This window comes from Ambystoma mexicanum, chromosome 2p (genome assembly GCF_040938575.1).
Source record: "Ambystoma mexicanum isolate Mex_15411 chromosome 2p, UKY_AmexF1_1, whole genome shotgun sequence".
In the NCBI taxonomy this organism is placed as follows: Eukaryota; Metazoa; Chordata; class Amphibia; order Caudata; family Ambystomatidae; genus Ambystoma; species Ambystoma mexicanum.
The window spans coordinates 1,350,354,682-1,350,378,815 of NC_090923.1; the positions used below are offsets into that span (position 1 = coordinate 1,350,354,682).

Sequence of the window (24,134 nt, forward strand, 5' to 3'; positions counted from 1 at the left end):
CCTGGCCAGCTCGTCCTTCACCTCTTCATTCAGGCCACGACGGAACAAAGTAAAGCATGCCTCTGAAGACCAGTCAGCTTCTTTGGAGAGCTGCTTAAAGTGGGTAACATAAGACAGCATGTCCTGGGAACCTTGTTGGAATTCCAGCAACCTCTCTTGTACGGAATAAACCTGGTCTGGACGGTCAAACATCTCCTTGAAGGTTGAAATTAATCCATCATAATTGTCCAACAAGGCATCACCTGCAGAAACCAATGGAATAGCCCAGGCTAGGGCATTACCAGTAAAATGGGCTATGACAAAACCTACCTTAGCCCTGAGGGTGGAAAAATAATATGGTTTAAAGGTGGAGTGCACCAAACATGAATCCAGGAAGGAGCGGAGCGTCTTAGGGGTGCCATCATATTTATCCACAACGCCACCCATCGAGGCACTTTCCTTATTGGCTGAGTCCCGGGATAGAACTAGTTATTTAAGGGCTGCATTTTCTGCCTTAAGGTTCTGGACCTCTGTGGATAATTATTGCATTCCTCGTAAAAGATCCTGTACAGTAGGATCCATCTCGGGCCTCTTGTTAAGTAGTGGGTGTGTCAAACTGTCACAACCTGTATGCGCACTCACCTGCAAGGGTTTGGAGTGTCTCTTCTTTGCAGGTTCAAGCTGCCCACGCTTCTTGGAGGTGCGGGTCTCGTGAAGGTAAGGACGGGTTTCTTCCGACGCTACTCTGTCGGGTAGTCAGTTCAATTGTCCAATGTGAAGACAATATTCCCAGGGAAGAGAAGGAGCGGTCAGAGTAACAGAGGGTAGTTTAAGGATTCAGGAGCCCAGGGAGGAGTTGCGGCGGTCCGAAGGCAGCCGCGACTATTTGGAAGCCCAGGAAGGAGGAGCAGCGGACCGAAGGCAACCGTGGCTATGGGAAGTCCAGGAAGGAGGAGCAGCGGTCCAAAGGCAACCGCGGTAAGACTACAGAACACTGCTGCGGCCGAACACTCCAGGAAGGGTGGAAACAGAATGGAACCACTGAGCAGAGATTCCAAGGTAGGCGAACAAAAAACAAAAAGGAAGGTAGCGACCGGAGATCTCGGAAACTGCAAGCGTTGACACGCGCCATACCGCAGGGGCGGGGCACTTATCTAGCTATGGAGGTATTCCCAGGAGCTAGACCGCAGATCTGAAAGCGGCGTCCGCCATGTTGGAGGGCTTGTGAGGTCGTTCTGGTATGATGCCGTATAGACCAGGAAGACCAGAGGGGACAGAATCGAAGTTTCATGACATGAGGTGCTAAATCAGACGAGGGAGAGAGAGGGATGGCCCCAGGTCAGTGGCACCTGTGTTAGGGATGAGATGTTAAATCAGACTAGGGGGAGAGAGAAAAAGAGAGAGAGATGGCCCCAGGGCCCAGGAAAATATCAGTAAGAAGCCTTGCACCACTTCTCAAAGTTGGAGTGATTGTTGTGTCATCTGTGACACATACCTCTGACGTTTGTTCTGCAGTAATACTGTGCCAGGAGCATGCCAAACCCTGAGCGCCCATTCCGGTGTCTAACGAATGAAGTACAGCAGTTTGTGGTCATTGTGGCATGTCTTAGATACAGATGTGCTGCCACATACTGTAACCACCGGAGACGATTTAGCAAGGAATTAGGGAGACTCAAGCAGGCACTTTTGGATAGTTAAAGGATAGAGAGATTTTGGCTTGGACCCCTTATGGAAAATTCAGAAACTGTCTCCCAGGACCCCCCCTTGTTAATTGCATATTTCAAGTAACTTTGGGTTTCACCCTAAGTTACTAGGGGAATCCAGACATGGACCCCTTGATCACTATTCTTAGAGAGGCACAGCTACACCCTACTGATGAGGTTCAACCAGACCAAAACATGTGTCTGGGGTTGCTGTTGGTACTCTTGTTCAGAGGAGAATTGCCTAGCATTTTGGTGCTGGACTGCCCCAGGGCAGGATAAAGACTGATATGTTTAGGATATTTCTCCTCTGTGAAAGATAGTGAGCTGAAACTCTGGGTAAGGCTCTTCTAACCAGGACTCATGTCTGTCAGAGAGTCTCCCAGGACCCCCCTTGTTATTTATTGGGAAAGTGACAAATCCTCTAAACCACTGATAAGATAGGAGTTCTGAGTTGTAGAGGGCCATTGGATTCCTCGTTTAATTAAAATATCCTAATATCACAAGGCTATTATATGTTAAAATACGATCAGCAGCATGACCAACAAAGGTTTTTGCAAATGAATCATCATAATATTCTAGGGTTCTCTAAACAAGCCAAAAGTATTTAGTGTACAGAGGGGAGTGTTCAGCCGCACATTGTATTGTATTGTACTTGTCATTTGTATAGCGCCAATTTTACCATTATTATGGTTGCAATCCAATGTTAATGGGAACGTCCTCGGAGGACCGTAGTCCAGAGTTTTGGATTGGAGGTCATAGGGCACAATTATTAGTTGTGTGTGCATTTGGCCGGAAAGGCTTAGCAGGGCTGGCCAGGCTCTGGTAGAAAAGCAACCCATGTAGTCAGGCATGTCGAACGGTACAGAGCAGAATAGGGGTGGCATCAGTACTAGTGACTCTCTATGTGTTCATTGTGCCCAATTTTATCGTAGGACTGCAGCGCATTCTGCTGTCAAGAGGTGTTGAGACGTAGTCAGGTGTAGCTAGGCAGAGAATTCATGTGACAGCACGACAGGATTGTTGTCGTAGTCCTTGCTGTATACTCGCGCGTGTGTGTGTGTGTGGTTAGCCGTGCCTGCGGCCAGTGGAGTGGTGTATTATAAGCACCTTTGCCGCCAATTGGAGACGCTTTGATGTTACTGGCCCACTCAGGTATTTGGCTCCTTCTGTTTGTTCTTGTGGCTGGGATAGAAACAGTTAGCTGCAACAACAGTCTATGTTCCAACTAATCACCACAGGAGGCCAGATTTTTCTATGTACGTTAGGTGTTCAATTGAGGTGGAGGAGGTGTTGGCTCAATCACACCGCTGAGCCTTTACTACTATTGTGATTAGCCTATTTTCTGTCAGTTTGCCTGGTGCAGTCGTTCATCAATCCTGTGAAATTGCCTATGAGCAACTCACAACCTGTAATAGTTTTAAAAGGCAAAGGTCTGGTATCGGTCAATGTGTTAGAAATAACCTTGACATCACCCCGAGATCCCACAGGTTTAGTCAACAAACTGATTTTATAAATTTGAAGGCCCAGATTAGTAAAGATTTTGACTCAGTCTTCAGTGAACCAGATTTCAGTTCTACCATCTTTTGGGAACCAGCACCATTCAAGCCTTTTCTCCCGTCGCAGTGAGAAACTTGAAGGCCGGCGTACAAACAGTGGAAAGGAGCAGGCTTGCAGAGCCACGTAGAGGAGCAGCCGAGTACGCATCAGACACAGTGGTGGGTGGAACCAGGAAACAACGCGTAGAACGCTGTGGTTTCGACGAAGGCGGAACCTTGAGCCAGAGAGAGGCCTTTAAGGCAGGAAACGCCACCACTGCTGAAGGCGAGAGGTACTGGCATCCTGAAGTGATGACTCCCGTGCTTCCAACAGGACATGACTGCTCTGAGCCACGACACCAAAGGGGCCAGTGGAGCCCATATCCCGAGAAGAGATTCCTGAGAGCATACCCCAGAAATAGGTGAAGAGAGCCAAATGAATAAAGGGCGCAGTGGAGACCATGCCCTGAGAAGGACTTACCGAGAGCATACACCAGGAAGGGGCGTGAAGAAAGTGAAACTAACTAAAGGACCAGCAGAGCCCAGTGCCTGAGAAAGCAGAAAACCAAAAACATTTCTCCAAGAGGGTGTTAAGGAAACCGATCAAGCCGAGAGACCAGCAGAACCCATAGCCCGAGAAGGGCCGACCAAGAGCATACCCCATGACAGGGTGAATGAGAGAACCAAACGAAGGAGCCACAGAAGACCGTAGCCCACCAGGGGCCTATCGAAAACATACCCCAAGAAAGGGCAACTGAAACCGCACAAACTAAGGGGCTAGAGAAGCCTGCATTCTGCAAGGAACAAATCCTAAGCCTCCCCGAGGACAGGGGGGAACAAAACCTCTGCAGCATAAGAGTCGGAGAAGTCTGTAACCCACAAAGGGCAAACCGAGAATATAGCCCAGGATGGGGCGGCCAAAACAAAACATCAAGTCAGGCTAGAACCACCCAGACGCCACCTGGGGCTTAACACAGTATAGAACCATAAGAAGGTGAAGAGACAGAAATCCGGATCCAGTAAGCCTGATATCTGTCATATCTGGTGTGAGAGGCCAGGAAGGCCCACAAACAAACTCTCTTGGACGAGGGGGTACCGAGATCCACATGTAATTTTGCATACCCCCTGGAGAAAAGATAAAACCTGATGGTTGAGTAAGGACATTAATTTTGAATCCCACAGGAACTTTGAGAAACTCATTCGGTCTTATAGACGATTGTCCGGATGTGGGATGTGGAAAGGAAAGGGCGGCGTTGATGCATATGTTATGGAATTGCTCCAAAATTGCTGAATTTTGGGTTGATGTTTTAGATCGAATAGATCTGGTGATGAACATTTGTATTCCTAGGCGCCCTGAGAGTACAACTATATCTCTAGAAGTGTGTACTATGGGAATCGGCTATGGTTTGGAAATGTGGATTGACAGCGCATTAGTAATGGCTCAGAAATAAATCTTAAGGATGTGTAAAAAAAGGAAAAGGCTCACATTGCTACACTGGGGAATGCTTTACTTTTATTATCTACCTACGAGAAAGTGATGTATAAAAAAAGAGAGCAATCTGATTTGTATGGTGATATGTGGTTGACTTTCAATGAAATGTATTGATAACTTGAACCAGTATGTAGATCCTGTGGCATTGGATCTTTATTATTTCATTTTATACTGGAATGTATGTGGGGAAAATACAATTCCCATATAACCAATGAACATGACAGATTTATCGGGAAGGGAAGGTGGGCTGCTGTTCTTCTTTCGGCATTCCTAGACCCCATAGGGCGGTCAGCCCCACCTGGATACTGCTTGCGCTGGACCCTAGGTAGGTGTTGCGTAGTCTGTTCACCTCCCTAGTCCCAAAGTCACGTTGGGCAGAAGGGACACATTCTTTGGATTTGTCACAACATTCCTTCTGCGGAAGCCTCATATATAGATGAATCTTAAAACATGAATATCCCAAAATTGGCCAGCTAGATTTAGAAAAAAATATTGGTGAACAAATGCATGATAATATATATGGAGTATACAAGTACAGAGCTGAGAGGTCCTCTTTTTTAGGGGGCTATGTGGAGGAGGACCCAAAATATAACAGTACATAACAGAGGTTCCACAATATAGCTACCCTCCTTCACAAACACCAGGTGTGAAAGTCCACACTATATTTTTTAAATCTTTTTATTTACTTGTGTGTAATCAAAAACAGATAATGATTTTTACAAGAGAGAATAGCTGAAGTGTTCATGTAAAAGTATGGGCTTATCTGTGCATTTTCCAAAGTATTGCAATACTTGTTTGTTTGTTTGCCAGGATTCTTCAAGCCTTAGAGTGCTGGACGAGGGGACGCCAGACGGCCAAAAGAGGGAAGGAAGTTCAGCATGAAACAGTTAAACAGTTAAATCCCGTTCGGGAACTGTAGTTTAGGTAAATGCGTAAGCTTTGCCATCTGGTTGTGTTAGTCTTGATTTAGTTGGTCTCTAGTTGGCAGGTGGAATCTTTTGCGTTTATTTTGGTAAAAGCTACTTCCATTAATTTGCATGTTGCTACTGCCCAACGTGCTTTTTCCCCCGAAATAAGGCGGCACCACCATGTGTCTTCTTCTACCAGCACAGAGTTTATCCACAGAGGTGACAGTATGGCTATGCGTTCTGGATTGAGAGTTGGACAGTTTAGCAGGAGATGGCGGACTGTTTCTTTAGAGCCGTCGATTAGGCACAGTCTGCAAGTTATGACACTGGTTAGGCTTCTTATCCCCAGAATCTCTCTGGTATGGAGCAGATTTAGACGTGCTCTCAAAAAGATGCTCTGAAGTTTTTTGTCTGGGAATTTTATACAATACGCCAGCGGGGATTTTAGCTTATTGTGCGTTGGCGGCAGATGTTTCAGGAACGTGATCGCGATAGTTTTCTCACCAGTCGTTATCCAGTCTTGATTCTTCAACTTCTGGATCACTCTTTGTGGGTTCGATATTAAGTCCTCTGTGCTGCATGCCACTTCTTCCAGTTTGTTTTCTTGGCGATTGATCCAGTTCTGAATCTGCTCACATTTCGTTGATGCTAGCTCTTTGGCGATGGTATTGAAAATTGGAAGGCCATCCTGCATGAGCGTATTTCTGTAAATGGCTAGAGACGAGATACTGACAGTGGCTCCAAGTGACAATAGGCTCAAGTCTCTTCTGACGGCCGCAATCGGGATCGAGTTCGGTAGACCCAGAATCGTTCTCCAAATGTATCCCTCAAGTTTCTGCCATAGTGAGCTAGGAATATTGTTTGTGGCGTCCATGCCATAGGTCAGTGCAGGTACTATTTTGCCTTTATAAAAATTGATTGCTGGGAGCAGGGAGCATTTGCGATCAATCATCCTCAATTGTGAGGTCAGGTTTTTGACCTTATCCCAGAGATATAGTTGCATTTTTGTCTCCTGCGGTGTCCCATCAATGACGACTCCCAGATATTTGAAATGAGGGACGATTTCGATTCGACATTTGTTCACTGACCAGGAGTGAGCTGAATTCTTAGGTTGGCGGTTTTTGGCAAAGATCATGATTTTTGTCTTATTGTTATTTATGGTAAGATTGTTAATAGCCATGTATTCTGCCAGATTACCCAGCTGACTTTGAAGACCTATAGGGGCCTGATCTAAAAGTATCATGTCGTCAGTGCAGAGAATACGAGACATCTTGATGGTGCCCATCTTCGGTGGAAAACTTCGGACAGCTTCCTCCGAGTCTTTAAAGTCTCCCAGGAAGGCTACAAAGAGGGCCAGAGCCAGAGGAAAGCCTTGTTTCACTCCTCTTTCGGCGTGAATTTCTTTTATGAGAGTACCTTGGTGGTTCAGGCGGGCATGTAAGGTGGTGTTCGAATGCAGAGCTATGATTGGCTGTAGGATTTCATCAGGGCAGCTCCAACCTTTCAGCTTTTTCTATAGGAGCATTCTGTCGACTCTGTTGAACGCCTGTGAGAGGTCAATAAAGGCTGCGTAGACTGTTGGAGCTCCTTTTTTTATTTTAGCCTTAAGAATGCTGAGTATAAAGATGTTCACTGCAGTACCACTGTTTTTCTTAAAGCCCAGCTAGAAAGGGTCCTCACACGGCGCAGCTTTTGCCCAGCGCTGGAAATGTTGTAGAAGTAGCGTGGCAAATAGTTTGCCCATGATATCCAATAGGGCTATCGGCCGATAGTTTGCCGGGTCTTCTCTATTTCCTTTTTTGAAGATGGGAATGACAGTTGCTTTTGTCCATGACGCTGGAATCGGTCTACTTGTGGTGCAGTGACTGAACAGGAGACTGATAAAGTCCGTCCATTCATTGATGTGTTTTTTTAGATCAGTATTTGTGAGGCCATCGGGGCCCGGTGCTCTGGATGTTTTTAGCTTTTGGATGGCCGCACTTATATCCGTTTTTTCTGAGAGGTCGGCCCAGGGAGCCGGATTGGGTTCTAGATCAAAGGTTGTATTTGTTATCGGTGGGGCAAAGAGATCTGTAAAGAATTCGACCCAGGCGGCTTCAGGAACTGAGTTGATCATGTTTGTTCTTATTTTTCCTTGCGAGGTGTTAATCAGGGCCCAAAAGTCTGTTGATTTTTTGGCTGCTAAAGTTCTCATCATGGTTTCGGCATCCTTTTGGTAAAGAGCAGCCCTTCGTAGTCTAATCCAGGATTTGTAACTCTTGAATTCTTTTGTCCATAGTGCCCACCCCAAGTTTGAATTTTCCACTTTAGCAGCATGTTTCAATTTTCTCACAGCCTTTTTCGTTTCCGCTATTATTTTGTCATATGTATGATTGTAGGTAATGGGGTTTGCCTTTGCCTCATTCTGCTTTTTCTTGTACTTTATCAGAAGCGGAATATAGTTGGGTCTTGATGATGTCTTAGAAATTGTTGCATGATCCCCCACAGTAGAATATTTTTTAATCATGGCTCTAACGCTGGCAGCTGTCATGCGCAGTCGGGTTTGTTGGGGATTGGTCTCGACCGAGGGTGTATAGGTTCTGGTTTCCCTGGAGATAGAGGACCATCCTATGGTGACCATGTTATGGTCGCTCGTATGTGTTTTAATCACCTTATAACAGTCAATTTCTGCGGACATGGCGTTCGAGCTGAAAATGTAGTCGAGAGTAGCCGTGGAGGAGCCTCTTTCCCAGGTCGGAATTTGCAGTTGCCAATCCTTGATCCAGGCTGCGTTGTGTAAGTTTCTTGAAGACATCAATTTCAGCCAGGCTTGGCCTCTTGCTTCAGTTAGCGTCGCCCGAACTGTTTAAAGGTCAGCATCTTTGGGATGTGGGCACTTGGAATTCAGATCCCCGCATATTATGATATGCGTGGTATTCCACTCAATTACGATGGCGTCGATCGTTTCGGCCATAGATTGACAAAAGGCCCTGATTGACGTTCTTTGAGGATTCCAGTATGTAGTGATGAAAGCAAGAGAGGTATCCATCCAGTGCCTAGTAGTTTCTGAATAGTGGGTCCACTGTATAAGAATTGCCAGGATCCCATAGATTTTGACGATTGTTTTGACGATTTTCAGATATTGCCCTGTCCTCACGGCAATAAGTAGGCCTGCAGAGGGCCGGCCTAACAATCCTCTAACCGCCGGGGAAGTCTCAATCTCAAAGCCGTCCATGGTTGGTTTTTCTAGAAGCCATGTCTCTTGGAGGCAGAGAATATCGAAGCGGCCCAGATCTTCACTATTGGGGTCGGTTAAGTGTGCATGGCCTCTGGTGTTCCATGAGGCTAGCGTCACCACCTTTGAGTGGGTGGGATCTTTCACTATCTGCTTCGGTTTGAGATGAGAGCTCCTTTTAGCCAGTTAGCCAGTTCCCCGGTCCACCTGTAGTCGAATCTTTCTTTGTCTTAGCCGATGGATCATGGAGTGTCTTGCTCGGAGAGTGGTGCCTACGATTTCTGTTGGAGTCGAGTCTTCTTCGTTGTGGAGAGCCGTGTCTCAGCCTTTCTCTTCTTTGGTATCCACAGTGTCTAAATAGCGTAGATTGATCTGGGCTGTACCTGGTTCTGACTTGGGAGTCTTGAGTAGAGAAGACTTCTGATGCGTTGGTCGAATATTTGCAGTCGTGTTTTTCTACGAGCCTCCCCGGATTTGCCCTCGACTCTGTTCTTGGAGGTGTGTTAAGTTCTTCCACACAAGGTTTCTGTTTCCTGTCTAATTGGACCTGAAAATTGGCCTCCAGTTCTGCTCTTCGAGCGGTGTGCTGGTCACCAGAGTTAAGTTCTTGTTTTCTCTTGTTAGTAGTCAGTTCTTCCTGGTTTCCTGTTTTGTGTGATGGTGCTTGCCTTGATATGGAGATATGCTTTAGCCCTATTGTCTCTATGATATGGCTCGATTAATTTAAAGTCTTCAGTTTTCAAGGTCTTAAGGCCGGATATAGACAATGATATTCTTAGCACTGTTCTGCGGTTCAAGACCATGTATTTGTCTCTGTTAGATATTTGTTCAAGTTTGAACAGTCAAATAGATTTCTCAGTTTTTGCCGTCACCTCCGGTTTTTGTGCAGATGTGCATGGTGACTGAAGGGGCCTGAACGGGTTTCCATTTGGGCGATCATTGGTAGAGCCTGAAAGCCGCCCATGTGAGGCTGTCTCTATGGGTGTCAGAGGGCATTCGCCCTGGTTTGCTTGTAGTATTGAGAGACCTTCCCATGTGGCACGTTGGGCTGAAGTCGGGTCTGAGGTCTTCTTGATCGGCTTGCTGCTCTTTAGCGTTTCCTTTGGGACTTTTTCCGCCTCATGCAGATGTCTAGACTTTGCAGAAGGTTCTTGTTCGGTGTGGAGAGACACATTAGCTAAGATTCTGGAGTCCAGGAATTCACCGGTTGAATTTGGTGATTGAGTAAGGTCAATTGAAGAGGAAGCCCTTGTTTTCTCTCTGGCCGCAGTCGATGTGACTTTGATCGGCAGAATTTCCTGTGTGGCCAGAGCAGGTTGCACAGGTAATCATGGTCGGGACGGAGGTTTTCTTTGCTCCTTTTCTGTCAGTATTAGAGCTTTTTTCCCTTGTATAGATATTGAGTTGGTCTTCGGATTCGTTGTGCTCCCAGTTGTTGCTGATTTAGGATTGTTAAGAAATATTGGTGCTATTTCATCGTCTCCTTTCCTCAGTTGAGTCTGTGTTGATTTTTGTTCCAAAAGGCCAGGCGAAGTGGGTTTTTGACTTCTGATCGCCGTGGCATTGTCAAATTCAGGTTCAATTATATCTCTTTTCCTTTGAGAGATATCATATTTCAGATCTATTGCCGTTATGAACCCCTTAAGGATGGTTAGCTTCGATTGAATAATTGCTAGAGTCGCTGTGTTATCTCTCGAGGCGTCACCTAAGGTTTCATATAGTTTGCAAAAGGGGGCCATTGCAATAGTTATTGCTGACATGATCGTGGTCATGTCTCTCTTGTTGTTTGGTGAGTCTTTAAGCGTAGGTGCTTGAGAGTCAGTTTGCCTTCCATTTTTTAAGGGAGTATCTCTGCCGTCTGTAGATAAAGTATTCGTACCTGAGTGCCGGCGTCTCGTTGTAGTATAGCCGGCCTCCGATAAATTTGGTGGTCTTGGCGACGAGTTCCACGGGCCACTGCCCAAGCTTTGTTGGAACACAGGATCAGTTAGAGGGTCTTGTAAAATAGACCGAAGGTTAGGAGTTGGAAGGTGAGGTTGTGTCCAGGGTTGTGGGCTCATTCCTCTCTGAGAGGGATATACTTTGGGATTGAGTAGATCCAAAATGTCCAGCATTCCGAGTGTTACTGTTATATCTCTTGTAGTGTCCGTACTTCTCAGGTCTAAGTGAGTAGTGATCCCTGCCTGCACCTCCGTGAGTTGTCTTTGTTTTGTATGATTGAGGCAGGGTGCATCGGATTGCGACTGCCCTGACTGTCCAGTCTGCACTTCTGTCTGTTGCCTTTGGGTATCCTGATCAGGCGTGGGCAGTTCAGGTTTGGAAAGATCCAGTGTGCCTGTATTGTTTCGCTGAATAGGTGGGTCCATAGGGTCTCCATTCGTATGCTGCAAATCAGATTGAGTGCAGTGTGCTATGTTTCTGATGTTTCCGTCAATAAGTTGAGGATGGATGTCTTCAGTCGGGATCACATTGTGCTGTTTATCTTGTACAGATACTCATTTTCTGCATTTTGCTAATGCGGGAGTCTGTTCCACTGCTTCCAAAATTTCCACATCTGAAAGTTCGGACTCCTGAGAAAGTTTTCGTTTTCCTTGTATCTTGAAGAAGTTCAGAAGGGCGTTAGAAAGCAGTGGGATTGGCAGAGACTGTTTCCCCATCCCCCGTATTTTGATGGGGGGTTGTGAGCCCGAACTTCTAGTCGATTTGTTATCTTTTGCGTTGAATTCATCCTTTCTTTTGTGTGTGTTTGCTTTGTCGTTGCTTCCCTGCGACAGAGGCAGTTTGGGTTTCGGTTTGCCTCTTTTTTTGTATTGTATTATTTTCTTATTTATCAGAGAGTTCGATTTAGGGCTGCAAATGTCCAAAGTCCTGGATTGTAGGTCAGCATCTGATTCCAAGTTCAGTATGGCTGGAGCACTTTGATTGTGTAGCCCCCCCAACTGTGTCAGGGCAAGTGATCTCTTCTGATGGTGGATCAAGAATCTGCTTTAATGAGTCATCGATGGACTGAGAGGTCGGCGTGTGGATTTCCTCAACATGCAAGGGAGGTGCGGCTGAGATCACTGATGCCTTTTCTATGGCAATTTGTTCAAGTGCGTCCTCTTGCGATGGTGGGTGGGCGATGGCCTTTTGTGGCGGGGAGTGAACCATGGCCAGGATGGTCAGCTGGGGAAGGACTTCCTTCTTTCCAGGGTTCACATCCCGGGGGATGGAGTTGGGATTCCCCTGTGTCCGAGCCACCCCCTCCGAATCTGCCTCTGAGCCGTCTTCATTAATCAGCCTTGTTGCATTGGTTGGCTGAGTGTTGTGGGTCTTTCCCACGAGCCCCGTAGGTGGGGCCTGGAGCTCTTGTAAGGGCGCTTGGTCACCTCCACACACCTTGGCAGCCGCCCTCAGACCCACAGTGAGAGATCCTCCGATCCGCTCGGTGTTAAGGCCGCTCGCCAAAGCGGCAGAGGGGCGGATGGCGTAGGCGGACGGAATTGATCGCGCTCTGTTTTCAGATAGTGGGGCATCTCCCACTGCACCCCCAGTTCCCATCGGGGTCGGCAGCAAAGCCGGTGTTGGGGCCATGTGGGGCGGTGGCGTTACAAAGCCACCTGTGCCCCGCGCATTTTGGTCAAGTGGACAGGGGAGTGCTGTAAAACCCATGCTGCAAGTTTTGGGCAAGTTGGGAGCGGAGCCCATTAGTGCAGCCGGGTCAGTGGCATCAAGTACAGAGTCCGAAGTGCTCCTCGCTATGGTCCGCGTCTTGAGTGTTGGGATGGAGTTGTTTGGATTAGAAAACTGAAGCGTGGACACAGAGTTTTTTTTCACTTGACTCCTGAGACAACGTTGATCGGATTCGTCCTCCATTGTCTGTGTGAAAAGAAACACCCGGGGAGCTTGTCTCAAGCGGGTCACAGGTCACAGGGGGAGGGGGAGTGACCGGGGGGGAATAGGGGGAACTCGGAACGGATCAGATACTCAGCAAGAGTCCTCAGGACAATTCAAAGAGTTCAAAGTACAAAGTTCAGAGTTCAAAAGGAGATCAGAGAGTACAGTCATTAGGGAGAACCGAGTGCCTCACCTCAGTGTTGGTAGCGTCGGCGGGCGTTCCGAGGGGCCGAGCCCCCTCCCCTCCGCTGCAGACAGATGCAGACTGATGCAGACTGGTACTCTGCACGGTACTCCGCGCGCACTCTGCGCTGTAGAGGTTTTTAAAGTCGGTGGGGCTTCTTCTCTTTAAAGCAGCAGTCCACGGGCAAAAGGAGCAGCGACACACAGAGACACGTCCTCTCACACTGATGCAGACTGGTACTCTGCACGGTACTCCGCGCGCGCTCCGCGCTGTAGAGAGGTTTTTAAAGTCAGTGGGGCTTCTTCTTCTTAAAGCAGCAGTCCACGGGCAAAAGGAGCAGCGGCACACAGAGACACGTCCTCTCACACTGATGCAGACTGGTACTCTGCACGGTACTCCGCGCGCGCTCCGCGCTGTAGAGAGGTTTTTAAAGTCAGTGGGGCTTCTTCTTCTTAAAGCAGCAGTCCACGGGCAAAAGGAGCAGCGACACTATACACCGATCAAGAGCTGTCGTATTTGAATTTAGTTAAAATAATTGTTGTTTGCTGATAATATATATGTGCATGTTAAATATCTTAAAAATCGAAGCAGCCAACGTTGAAATATTGAGATATTTCAGACGAAAAATATTTGTTTCCTATGAGAACGTTCCATGTTAAAAGTTGTGAAAACCGCAATCAACATTTTCTTTTTACTATGAGGCCTCTGTGAAAAAATGTAGACATTTTCTATGCAGGGACGGCTTCCTATACGTTTTGCTGTGAAGTTATTTTCTGAGCGCCATACACAATTCGTCTTAACCTTAACTATGTCATGGGCTAGCGTAATGGCTAACATATAGGGAACGCAACCAAGAATTATAACAAAGAGAAGAGAGAGGTACAAGAAATTCCTTTACTGAAGAGAGCAAAACCCCCAGCCCTCCGATTGAACTGTCGTACTAAAACCCCAAATCAGAAAGCAGCGGGCCAGATATTATCCTTCTATTGTGGATTACAAATAGCAGGCAGGGTACTATACACCTGTGAAGAGGACCAATGGCAAAGAAGCAGCAGGTCTCTGTATACATAGGATTTTAAGCCACAAAGCACCTGGGTGCTATTTCCCTGACACTGTGTTGTCCTTTAGAGATCATTGGGGAAAACCAGTATCCCCATGACAGGGAAACACGTTCACTGTGTTGTTTACTTCACCCAGAAACTGTTTCTTTAGAACATACCCAGGCAGGGCACCCATATTCTGTTTTAGATAAAACCATAGTCTCCATAATTGTGTGTCCTAACCACTCCCTCTTTGTAGTTTGGAGTGTGAGAAGCATGCTATAAGCTATCCCATGAGACTATGTGGTGCTTTAGAAAATCTAGAGACGACCAGGATTTCCACAAAAGGAATAACCCAAACACTTAATTGTTTATCCCATGCTGACAATGTTTCACTGGAGCAGCTCCAATGAGGGAATTCCTTATATGTTGAAGATAAACTCTTGTTTTCTACAGGAATGTATACCAACCTTATCTTAGGAGAGAAAATAAAGTTAACAAACAAGTTAAGACTACTTTTGAGACACATGGATCTTGTGAATAGCCATAATACATATTGATGAGCAATATTGTATCTTGTAATGCCTTAATACAATTAAGTTGCAACAGCTTGGTATAGCAAGTTCAGCTACAGGATTACTGAGGATAGAATGCAGATGTTCTTGAATTAAAGGTCTTTATTAGTAACAATATTTCTTAGGGGATGGGTGATGACCGTCTACGTAGATTACATGAAGTTGCAGTCCAGCGATTCTGAGGAGAACCTCTGTAGAACCGAATACTTCCAGTGCGTTGCGAAAATACAGTTCTCTTTTAATAAATTGTTTGAATAGTTTACTTTTCAGAAGTTTATTGAAGAGTAGTTTTGTTTGGCTGAGCTCCCAGGCACAGATTAAGCAGTTTGTTATAGCCGTGTCCAGTCTACCTCTTCGGTCCAGCCTCATATTTGTGCCTGTGAAATTTCTTCTAGCAAATGGTCTAAGTTTTGGCAAGGAGAATTTCTTGGTCAATAAGTAGTGTGATTGAGATTTTCCAGATATCATGGAAAGGTAAGACTTTTAACTGTTTGTTCTGTCAAGGGGTTCAACTACAGCTTAAAAATTCAATACAACCAAGAACTCAAAATCATGGACTAGAAGTTGAATGATAGCAAAGAGACAATAACATATTTCCCAAGACAACTGCAATCCCAGTGCTGTTTAACTTTTATTTATGTTTGTGAATAAAGGTATCCCATGGTAGCACATTACCAAAAGCTAAATTGAGCGGTGGTGTAAATGGGTTATTAAAGTTGTGGAAATGTGTTGTTCAGGAACATGTCAGGGAGGTCCTATCGAGGCAACAGTAAAGCTAAAAAGTGAATGTATACAGTGACCCTTGTAACTAGTGCAAGTTACGATGCCAACTTGCTGAGCTCCCTCCCCCAATGCTTCACAAATGTCCTGAGTCCCAGGACATTTGTCGGTTGTTGTATGGGCTGTTGATCTCTGTTGCGATGTCTCCCAATCAAATAAACTAGGCTTGTTACATAGGAAGTTTGCATCAGCTTAAGGAGTGCTTCTTCTAAATCCATGCTGTGTTGTACTACAATTTAATTAATTTGTACCCATTTACGCAATGTGCCCAAAGAAATTTCAAAGAGTTAAGGATTTGGTACAAACAGCCCACAAATATTAGTGACTAGTAAAGAAGCAATGGTCTTACGTTCTCCAAAGACGTCAGGTTGTTGTTCCCCAAGGACAGGACTTGTAGGTTTTTTAAAGTATCCAAATTCCCAACCTTGGTGATTCGGTTGTTGTATAAGCTCAGATCCTCTAGCTTTACCAGGGCATCCAATCCCTCAATCGTCTCAATATTATTGAAGGACAAATCTGAAAGTCATTTGCAAAAGTCTGTTAACTGAGAATAGTAAAATGGGGACGCAGCTTGAGTAAAGTTGATCACATGAATGTCTTTCATACATGCATAATCACATAATGAGATGGTGGCAACTGACCCACTGGCATATTTCATCTTTCCTATTTAGTGCCTGGCCTTTCTTGATTGTACCCCACATATGACATCCCCAGGCTTTTAAAATAAATGTTCCCTACTATTATCAGACAGCTTTTTGGTGCATCTAGTTCTTAGGAAAGCGCGCATACTTTTACTTCTCCCACAATTTCACACATTTCGAACCTTATTTTCATTGGCCCCCAAAACAGCTTTGCCAGATGCGGTAAATCCTGTGGAGACAACCTCTCCATGGGGCTCATGTTCAATGGGAGCGTAACGTTAATGGAAAGTGTAAAAACCATGCGCAAGGCTTTTAAGCCTGCCATTAACGTTACCCCCCCCCCCATTTTCAATCATTTGTATGGCTGAGAGGAGGGGCGGAACACAACTTGAATTTCTGCTGCCTCCTTCCTCTCCACCATACAAATGATCTAGCATAAACTAGATGGACCCCATAGGGATTCATTGCAAATGCAGCTTATGTTGCAGTGCAAACGTAACGGCTCCCTGCAGTCAAATTACGCATTTAATGCACATGAGCCCCCATGTGTTTTTTAGTGCATCTGCCAAATTTTGTTGTGGATTTCATGCACAAAGTGGGGAATATGAATGCCTCTCGCCTAAATCAAGTTTTGATGTTGGTGGAGAGGCATGGATACCCATAGATTCTTCCTGCCCTTTTAAGTGTGCAAGGGGTAGTGTGAAATACCTGTGGGTATCTCACGTAGCGAACCTCAAGAGGCTCTCATTCAGGTGGCCAACGAAGGACGGATCTGCTCTGATTATAACCCTAAAGGTAAAATAGTGAGCAAGGCTTACCAGGATGGGGGAGACCAGGGTTATTCTCGAGGGAATAACCCAAGGAGACGCTGTATCACACAAGCCAGGGAGAGGGAGAGAAGGACGAACTCCCTAATATCTTTATAGGCTATCATACATCGGCCCACTTCCTTCCATTCAATCTCTCCGGTCCGGATCCAATGATCCCTCTGTACCGAACCAACACCCCATTACATTCAAAAAGCATAACTCCTAGAATCCTTGTTTCACCTGTCTCCATTGGAATACTCCCCAATCCTCTTCTTCAGTTATCCCTGATTATTATTTTCCGCACTCCCAACCTGATCAGACAAAACACTATGATTCCCACAATTCCCTTCATCCATATTACGATCCCAGTTACTCCCGGTTAACCCAGAAACACTCCAATTTTCCGAACTCTCACAAACCCTCTTGCTTATTTCACAAAACTTCCTTATCCCCTTTCTACCCTATAAGACATGTACAACCTCTATCACTTACGTTTTTTGACATGCCTATTGTTTTATGGACTAGTAATAAATCTGTTTACCTGACATGTCCCAACATGAAGGTCAGGCAAATGATTCCTCTCACACACACCTGACGGCTCTTCCTTTTCCCCACAGGAATAAAAGGTGGAGCAAGAAAGCAAAAGACGAGCAAGGCGAATACAGCAGACAGCACAACGAGACGGCTAGCATGCAGCAGTTCAAACGAAGGAGAAAGGCGGCGGGAAGCGAGAGGGTGGCGAGGGGAGAAGTGGCATTGCCCTTTTCGCCTCAGGCCCATGGAACCTTCGTAGAGGAAAGGCTAAAACCGAACAAGAGCCCAAGTGTCCTGCAGCAGATGTCGCCGGTGCAGTGGGAAAGCTTATCTCGATAAGCAGGAGCGAGGGAAGCTTCCGCGCCCGTGGTACCGGCCTTGACAACAGAGAAACCCAACAGCCAAGCGGTTCATCACAGCCGGTGAGTTGAGGGGAGAACTGATAAGAACAGGCCTGTGTTGAGTGACAATTGCAGAAGTAGCAAGCTTCAAAACAAAGCCATATTGAACTTTGAATGCACTGTTAAAAATGTGAAGGGGAGATCAACGACAGAGGGAAGGCGGCACCACGCGAGTGCTAATTTGAGACACTCTGGTCGAGCCCCATATGAGAAAAACCACCGAAACCAGAGGGCCACAGGAAGGCCGCCAAAGGAACTAAAAGTGGTCATACGAAAGGATCGAGCAAAATCCCTGTACAATCGAAAGACTTTGATGCATAAATTGGCTAAAAGCAAGGGAAGTGAGTCCCAAATTGTGAATAAAAGTGAGGGATGTGAATCCTGTTAACATTTGAAATTAAGACGGGTCTGAGCCCTGACGAGGGAGACCCAGGGGTGAAGTCGTCACCCAAGTGCTGACAGTTGAGAGAGGTCCAAGCCCGAACGAGGGAGATCCAAGGAGTTAAACTATCACCCAAAGTTTAATGAGAAATGAATAAGAGAGGCAAAGAAATACTATGGAGAACCAAATAAAGCTATCACCCAAGTACTAGCAGTCAAGAGAGGTCTGAGCCTGGCAGAGGAAGATCCAGGGCTGAAATCATCACCCAAATACTGACAGTCAAGAGAGGTCCGAGCACGGCCAAGGGAGATCCAAGGGCGAAGCTTTCAGCAAAACCTTATGTGGAGAACAATAAGAGAAGGGTCAGCCCAGAAGAGGGGGACCCAAAGGTGACGGCATCACCCTATTTGAACTATGAAATACGATTGAGAAGGGGTCAGCCCAGAAGAGAGGGACCCATGGCAATCCCATCATCCAGTGAATATTGGGAACAAACTTCATTTTTTAAAGGAACTTTTGTTTTTGTTATTGAAACACATAAGGCCCTGAAGGCAAGAGACTTTCAAAGGAAACGAGACTTGGCCATCAACGGTTCTGAGAACTTCAATTGGAACTTTTGTCTCGTGCTGTAGAAGCCTGAGATCATACTGTGCTACAAGCTCTAAGCTCTAAGCTCCACCCTTACCCTGTGTTCAAATCATGAGGAAGGGAGACCTAGGCTACCGCCTCCTGACTTATCATTTGAGAAAACTTCTTTCTTTCTTGAAACTTAACCGCCACACTCTTTGTATTTAGCTGAAGGAATTGGCAATAGGTTTTCTTAGTGTAGGCCCTTTTATTTGACTTGACGCCACCAAGACTGCCTTATTTTCATTTGATGGTGTTTTCCAATCTGCATATCGTTTTCATTGTTCAATAAACACCCTTGAACTCTGATCATTTGTGTCTGTCTTACACCATAATTTGCGAACAGCATTACCAATCACTGCTTTGTGGGACTATAGCAGTGATCCTAGTGCATTGGTCCCATGAAGTGGTAAAAACTACAGAAAGCCAGACAACACTTCTGTTCCTAACATCGCATCAGACAGTGAATGGTGAAAATCCTGCTGAAGTGGTGGCATATACACTCCTTCAGATTGATTTACAATCGTAGTTAAAATGATGCTGTGAAACCTCTAAGGTCACAGACAAGTTGGCAACCTGTTACTAGCGCTTGTCTGGACCCTGGCGTTTACTCCAATATAGATGCAGTGATGATTCTACCCCACTGCTGAATCGGATACATCAAAAATGTTGCTCCTGTCCTACTTGGGAGAAAGCGGATGATATATGTTGCGATAGCTCACTTCTGGAGAGCTGCTTTGGAGACAGGCATGTTAAGGAGAAGCCCTGCATTGAAGGGTCTGTGGTAGAGGGAGTGAAAGTGAGCGCTAACGGTTGAGGTATTCCCTCTGCTATCCAAGTGCCTGTGGTGCTCTTTTGGGGTGCTGTGATGCCTCAGAGGTCCCTGTTCATCTGACACTGGTGCCTCAAAGAACAGTTCAAGGTGGCGGTACGAGGAGCTAAATAGGAAAAGCCTGTAGAAACTGAGAGGGGGATTCAAGGTTGGTGCTAGACAGTGGCTGGTATTTGCTGGTGGTGGGAGGGCAGGGCCTTCTGACAGAGAGGATGTTGAGGAGGCACGCTGAGATCTTGGTGTTGGACCGCGGGGGGATGCTTCACGTCTGTGGGTGTGGTCCCTGGACAGATGGTTGTACATTGACTGACTTGGCGTACCCTTCATAGGTCCCCAACTTCAGGGATGGGCCAGGCCACTTTGCTTTGGCCTATGGCAGAAGCCAGCCTCTGGTGAATTTATTTATTTGTTTGCTTGTTAGGCGATTAAATAATAAGAATATACTGTTTCATAGTGCCAAAAGGGCAGGGAGCAATTGAGGGTGGGAAATACATTACAACACAATATTGAGAGCCGAGGGGGAAGAGGAAGAGGGACAAACCTACTATGCCTTGTGAGTATTCGGAACGTGCAAGTGCAGAAAGAAAGAGAGAAGAGGGGTTAAGTGCTGGGGAGTCTGAGCTTGTGGGTGGGCTATGAACGAAGTGCTAGGAATGTTGAGTGCTACACAACCTGAGCCACGGGAGTTGTACGTGCAAAACAGCCATCACTAGACGCCTCGGTCTTCTCTAACTATCGCCCAATTTCATTACTGCCTTTTTTCATGAAAGTGCTGTAAGTGGTGGTTACCCCCCAGTTGAGGGATTTTTTTGGAGGGCCAAAACATATTGGACCCCTGTCAGATGGGTTTCCGTCCCATGATGGGAAGCGAGTCGGTGCTGGTAGCAGTATTCGACGATCTCACCATGATTAGGGACGAGGGCCGCCTTCAACACTATTGATCACAGGATCCTACTCTCCAGACTACAAAGGGTGGGTTTTTCTGGTCCATTGCTTGACTGGTTCCATGCTATTTTGTCCTCCCGAGTAGAGATGGTTTCTCTTCCCCCTATAGGTCCTCCCCAGTTGCGGTCACATGCGGGTCCCGCCGGGCTCTGCTCTGTCCCTGCTGCTTTTTAACTTGTATATCCTCCCCCTGCTGATACTCATTCGGTCGTTCAGGTTCCGAGTCTTCTCGTATGCTGACAATACCCAATTATTGTTTAGGCTGGGCCTGGGCCAAATGGAAACAGCATTCAAACTGAAGCTCTGTCTTGACACCATCAGAGGGTGGATGGAAGCCAACTGGCTGAAACTGAATGGCGGGAAGACAGAGGTTCTGATCTTGGGGCCACCGGAAGCCTCTGCAAGCTGGATTTCTGATTTCTGGCCTTCTGCGTTAGGCCCATTACCTAAAGTAGTCTGGTACCTGGGCATTAAGATATCTCCCTCGCTTACCATAGACAGCCAGATAAACTCAGTCTGTGGTCTTGGCTTTCTGAAACTGAAACAGCTGAAGAAAGTCCTTTCCTTCATTGCCAGAGAATTTCATGCCCAAGTGGTAACAGCCTATCTAAAGGGCAGCATTGACTGTTGCAATACTGTCTACCTTTCTCAGCTTGCCTATCTCATACGCCGCTTGCAGGTTTTGCAAAATGCGGCAGTTCGGCTGGTGAAAGGTATTCTTTTTGGGCAGCATGTCTCGAAGGTGTGCCAGTCTTTACATTGGCTGACTGTGGAAGCCCGGGTAAAATGTATGATCCAGCATGCCCTGAATGGGACAGGCTGCTCAGCGATCCAAGAGAAGTTGCACAGCTATTGCCCTGGTTGCTCCTTGAGATCTGCTGATGCTGTGCTTTTATGCGTCCCCAGGTATCACAAAGATCAAGTCGGGAGAAGAGCTTTAGAACTTGCTCCCGCTTTCGCTACGGCTGATCAACCTCAAAACCCATCTTTTTGCGTGAGCTCCATTTTTTGTCATCTGTCTCGGTCTCTCGCGGATATCTTTGATTGCGCCATGATGCCTTCGGTGGCAGTGCGCATTAGAAGTAACTGATTGATTGAAGTGTGATTCTCCAGAGCGGAGGGTGTGCAGATGCAAAGTGCTATGGATAGACAGGAGCTGGAAAGAATTGGTGTGGGAGGTCAAGTACCCGAAGATGCATAAGGGACAAGGACACTGATTCAGCAACTGTGGGATTAGCAGAGGAGAGAAGGAGGGAAGGAGGAGGAAAAGGGCAAAGTCTTAAGGAACTTCTGGAATTTGAGAAGATCCTGCTCCAGGCGCAGGGGCAGGCTATTCCAAAGAAGGGAGCCCGCAGAGGAAAGTGAGCAACCACCTGACCTCTTTTTAGCAAAACGCTTTACACACAAAGAGTTGGTGCCAGAGGAGTGAAGTGGTCTAGTGGGAGAGTGCTTAGTGAGATAAAGGTGAAGATAGTGTGGTCCCTGGGCCAAGACAGCCTTGTGGATGATGCAGAGAGATGTGAATTTAATCTGTATAGCAACGGGGAGCCAGTGAAGACTTTTTAGTGCAGGAGAGATGTGGTCCCTGGGCTTTAGGACAAGGATAAGTCTCGCTGCCCTATTCTGGATAAGCTGTAGGGGTCACAGAGTGGAAGAAGGAAGATTCAGGAGGAGGCTATTAAAGTAGTCAAGTCTAGAGAGAACTAGGGCTTGAGTCACATTGAGCCTCTGAGGGAAAGGAGAAAAGGTAGAATTCCTTTGAAAAGGAAGAGTTGATATTTGTACTTCTTGGCAATGTCCTGAGTGTGAGGGAGGGAGTAGAGAGAGGAGTCGAAGATGACTCCAAGGTTTCTGGCTTCAGTGGAAGGAGCAGGGGGAAGAGCCCAAGGAGAAAGGCCAGAGTGAGGGGAAGAAAGAAAGAGCAGGGATCCCAATGGGAAGGATCTCCGTTTTACAGGCGTTGAGGCAGAGATTATTGGAGGCACACCAGGACTGCAAGGCAGATAGGCAGTCAGGGATGATGGAGGGTGCAAGAGTGTCAGCAGGGAGTCTAAAGAAGAGCTGTGCGTCGTCTGCGTAACACTGCAAGTTGGAGGAGAAGGAGGAGAGGAGGCGTGCAAGGAGAGCAAGGTAATTGTTAAAGAGCCAGTGGGAAAGAAAAGAGGCCTGGGGGACACCAAAGGTGGAGATGGAAGTAGGAGAGGAGAAGGGTCCCTGGATGACTTGGGCAGAGCGATTAAAGAGGAAAGAGGACAGCCAATCCAGTGCCTGTTCAGAGATACCAAGTGTATCGTGGAGCCTTTGTATGAGGATGGAATGGTTAACTGTGTCAAATGCAGAGGAGAGATCAAGAAGGATAAGGACAGATGGGGAGTTGGAGTCCAGAGATGCGAGCAGTTCTTCGCGGGTGTTCAGAAGAGCAGTTTCCGTGCCTCTGGATGCTCGGAATACTGATTGACGGTCGTAGAGGCCACCAACAAGTTCAGTGTGTGAGTAAAGTTGGGGCAAGGCCAGCTTCTCAAGAAGCTTGCCCAGGAAGGGGATGATGGAGATAGGGTGATAGCTGGCAGGGCAGGTAGGGTCAGAGAAAGGTATTTTCAGGAGTGGGCATACAAGGGAGTGCTTAAGGGGGAGGGGAAGATGCAGTGATATAGGAGTGATTGCAGAAATGAGCGAGAGCAGGGGCAAGAGAGTCAATCTTATACTTGATGGTTCTGGATGAGCAAGGGGAGACCGGATTAGAAGAAACCTTCATGCAGCGGACAACTCTGGTAACTTCCTCAAGTGTGACAGGAGAGAAGAAGGGGAAGGAGGGGGGAGGAATGTGCAGGGGGGCCTGGGCTGGGTTGTCAGGGAGTGTAGAAAGGGAGGTCAGAACGTCCTGAGCTTTGGTGGAAAAGTGTGAGAGCAGTGCATTGCAGAGGGCCTGGGAAGGAGAAGGAGAGGAGGAGACTGCAGAGGGGTTGGCTAGTTCCCTGCGATTTTGAAAAGTTCAGTCAAGTTATTGGATGCGCTGGAGACCCGTGCCTGAATGTGGCCTCTTTTCTTTGCACGGATGGCGAGTTTGTATTGCCTTTGGAGCAGACACCAGTGCATGTTTGTCAGAGGATGAGCCTGAGGTTAGCCACTTCTGTTCTGCTGCCCTGCACTTTCGTTTCAGGGCTGAAAGTTCAGTGTCGTACCAAGTGTTACACTTTGAGGCAGGTTTCAGACGGATCCTGGTGACTGGGGAATGAATGTCAAGAGTGTTGGTAATGGAAAGATGGAGGTTAGGGGGATCAAGGTGGAGGCGAAGGCAGCCGCAGTCACTGGTTTCATCGGGCGGGTGTTAGTGAACAAGGTTAGTGTAACATTTGGGGGGCGGTCAGGGGGCCAATGGGACACAGATGGGAGGAGAGGAGAGAGTGGTGAGACCAGGAGAGAGGGGTGACTAATGGGGGTGAGAGAAAGAGGTCAGGGTGTATGAGGGCATCCAGAATGTATCCAGCTGTGTGGGTTGGCCCAGAAGTGAGAATGAAGAGGGAAAGCAAAGTTCAGTGAATAGAGTAGTTGCAGAGCTAGGCGAGTCTAATTGAATGTTGAGATCACCCAGTAGGAGAAGGTTAGAAGTGGAAGAAAGTAAAGAGCAGAAGTCAGTCCATTCCGAGAGGAATAGGGAGGGGGCGCCTGGAGGCCGG

General features: G+C 46.8%; 1 protein-coding gene across 2 annotated transcripts in view; it reads right to left on the bottom strand.

The window, feature by feature from the left end:
- DRC3 (dynein regulatory complex subunit 3) overlaps nt 1-24,134 on the bottom strand; it is a 742,340-nt gene that overhangs the window by 455,130 nt on the left and 263,076 nt on the right. For both annotated transcript variants that reach the window (XM_069645719.1, XM_069645718.1), the window contains exon 4: nt 15,636-15,802. In XM_069645719.1, coding sequence (XP_069501820.1) covers nt 15,636-15,802 — 167 coding nt within the window. The remainder of the gene's footprint in view (nt 1-15,635; nt 15,803-24,134) is intronic.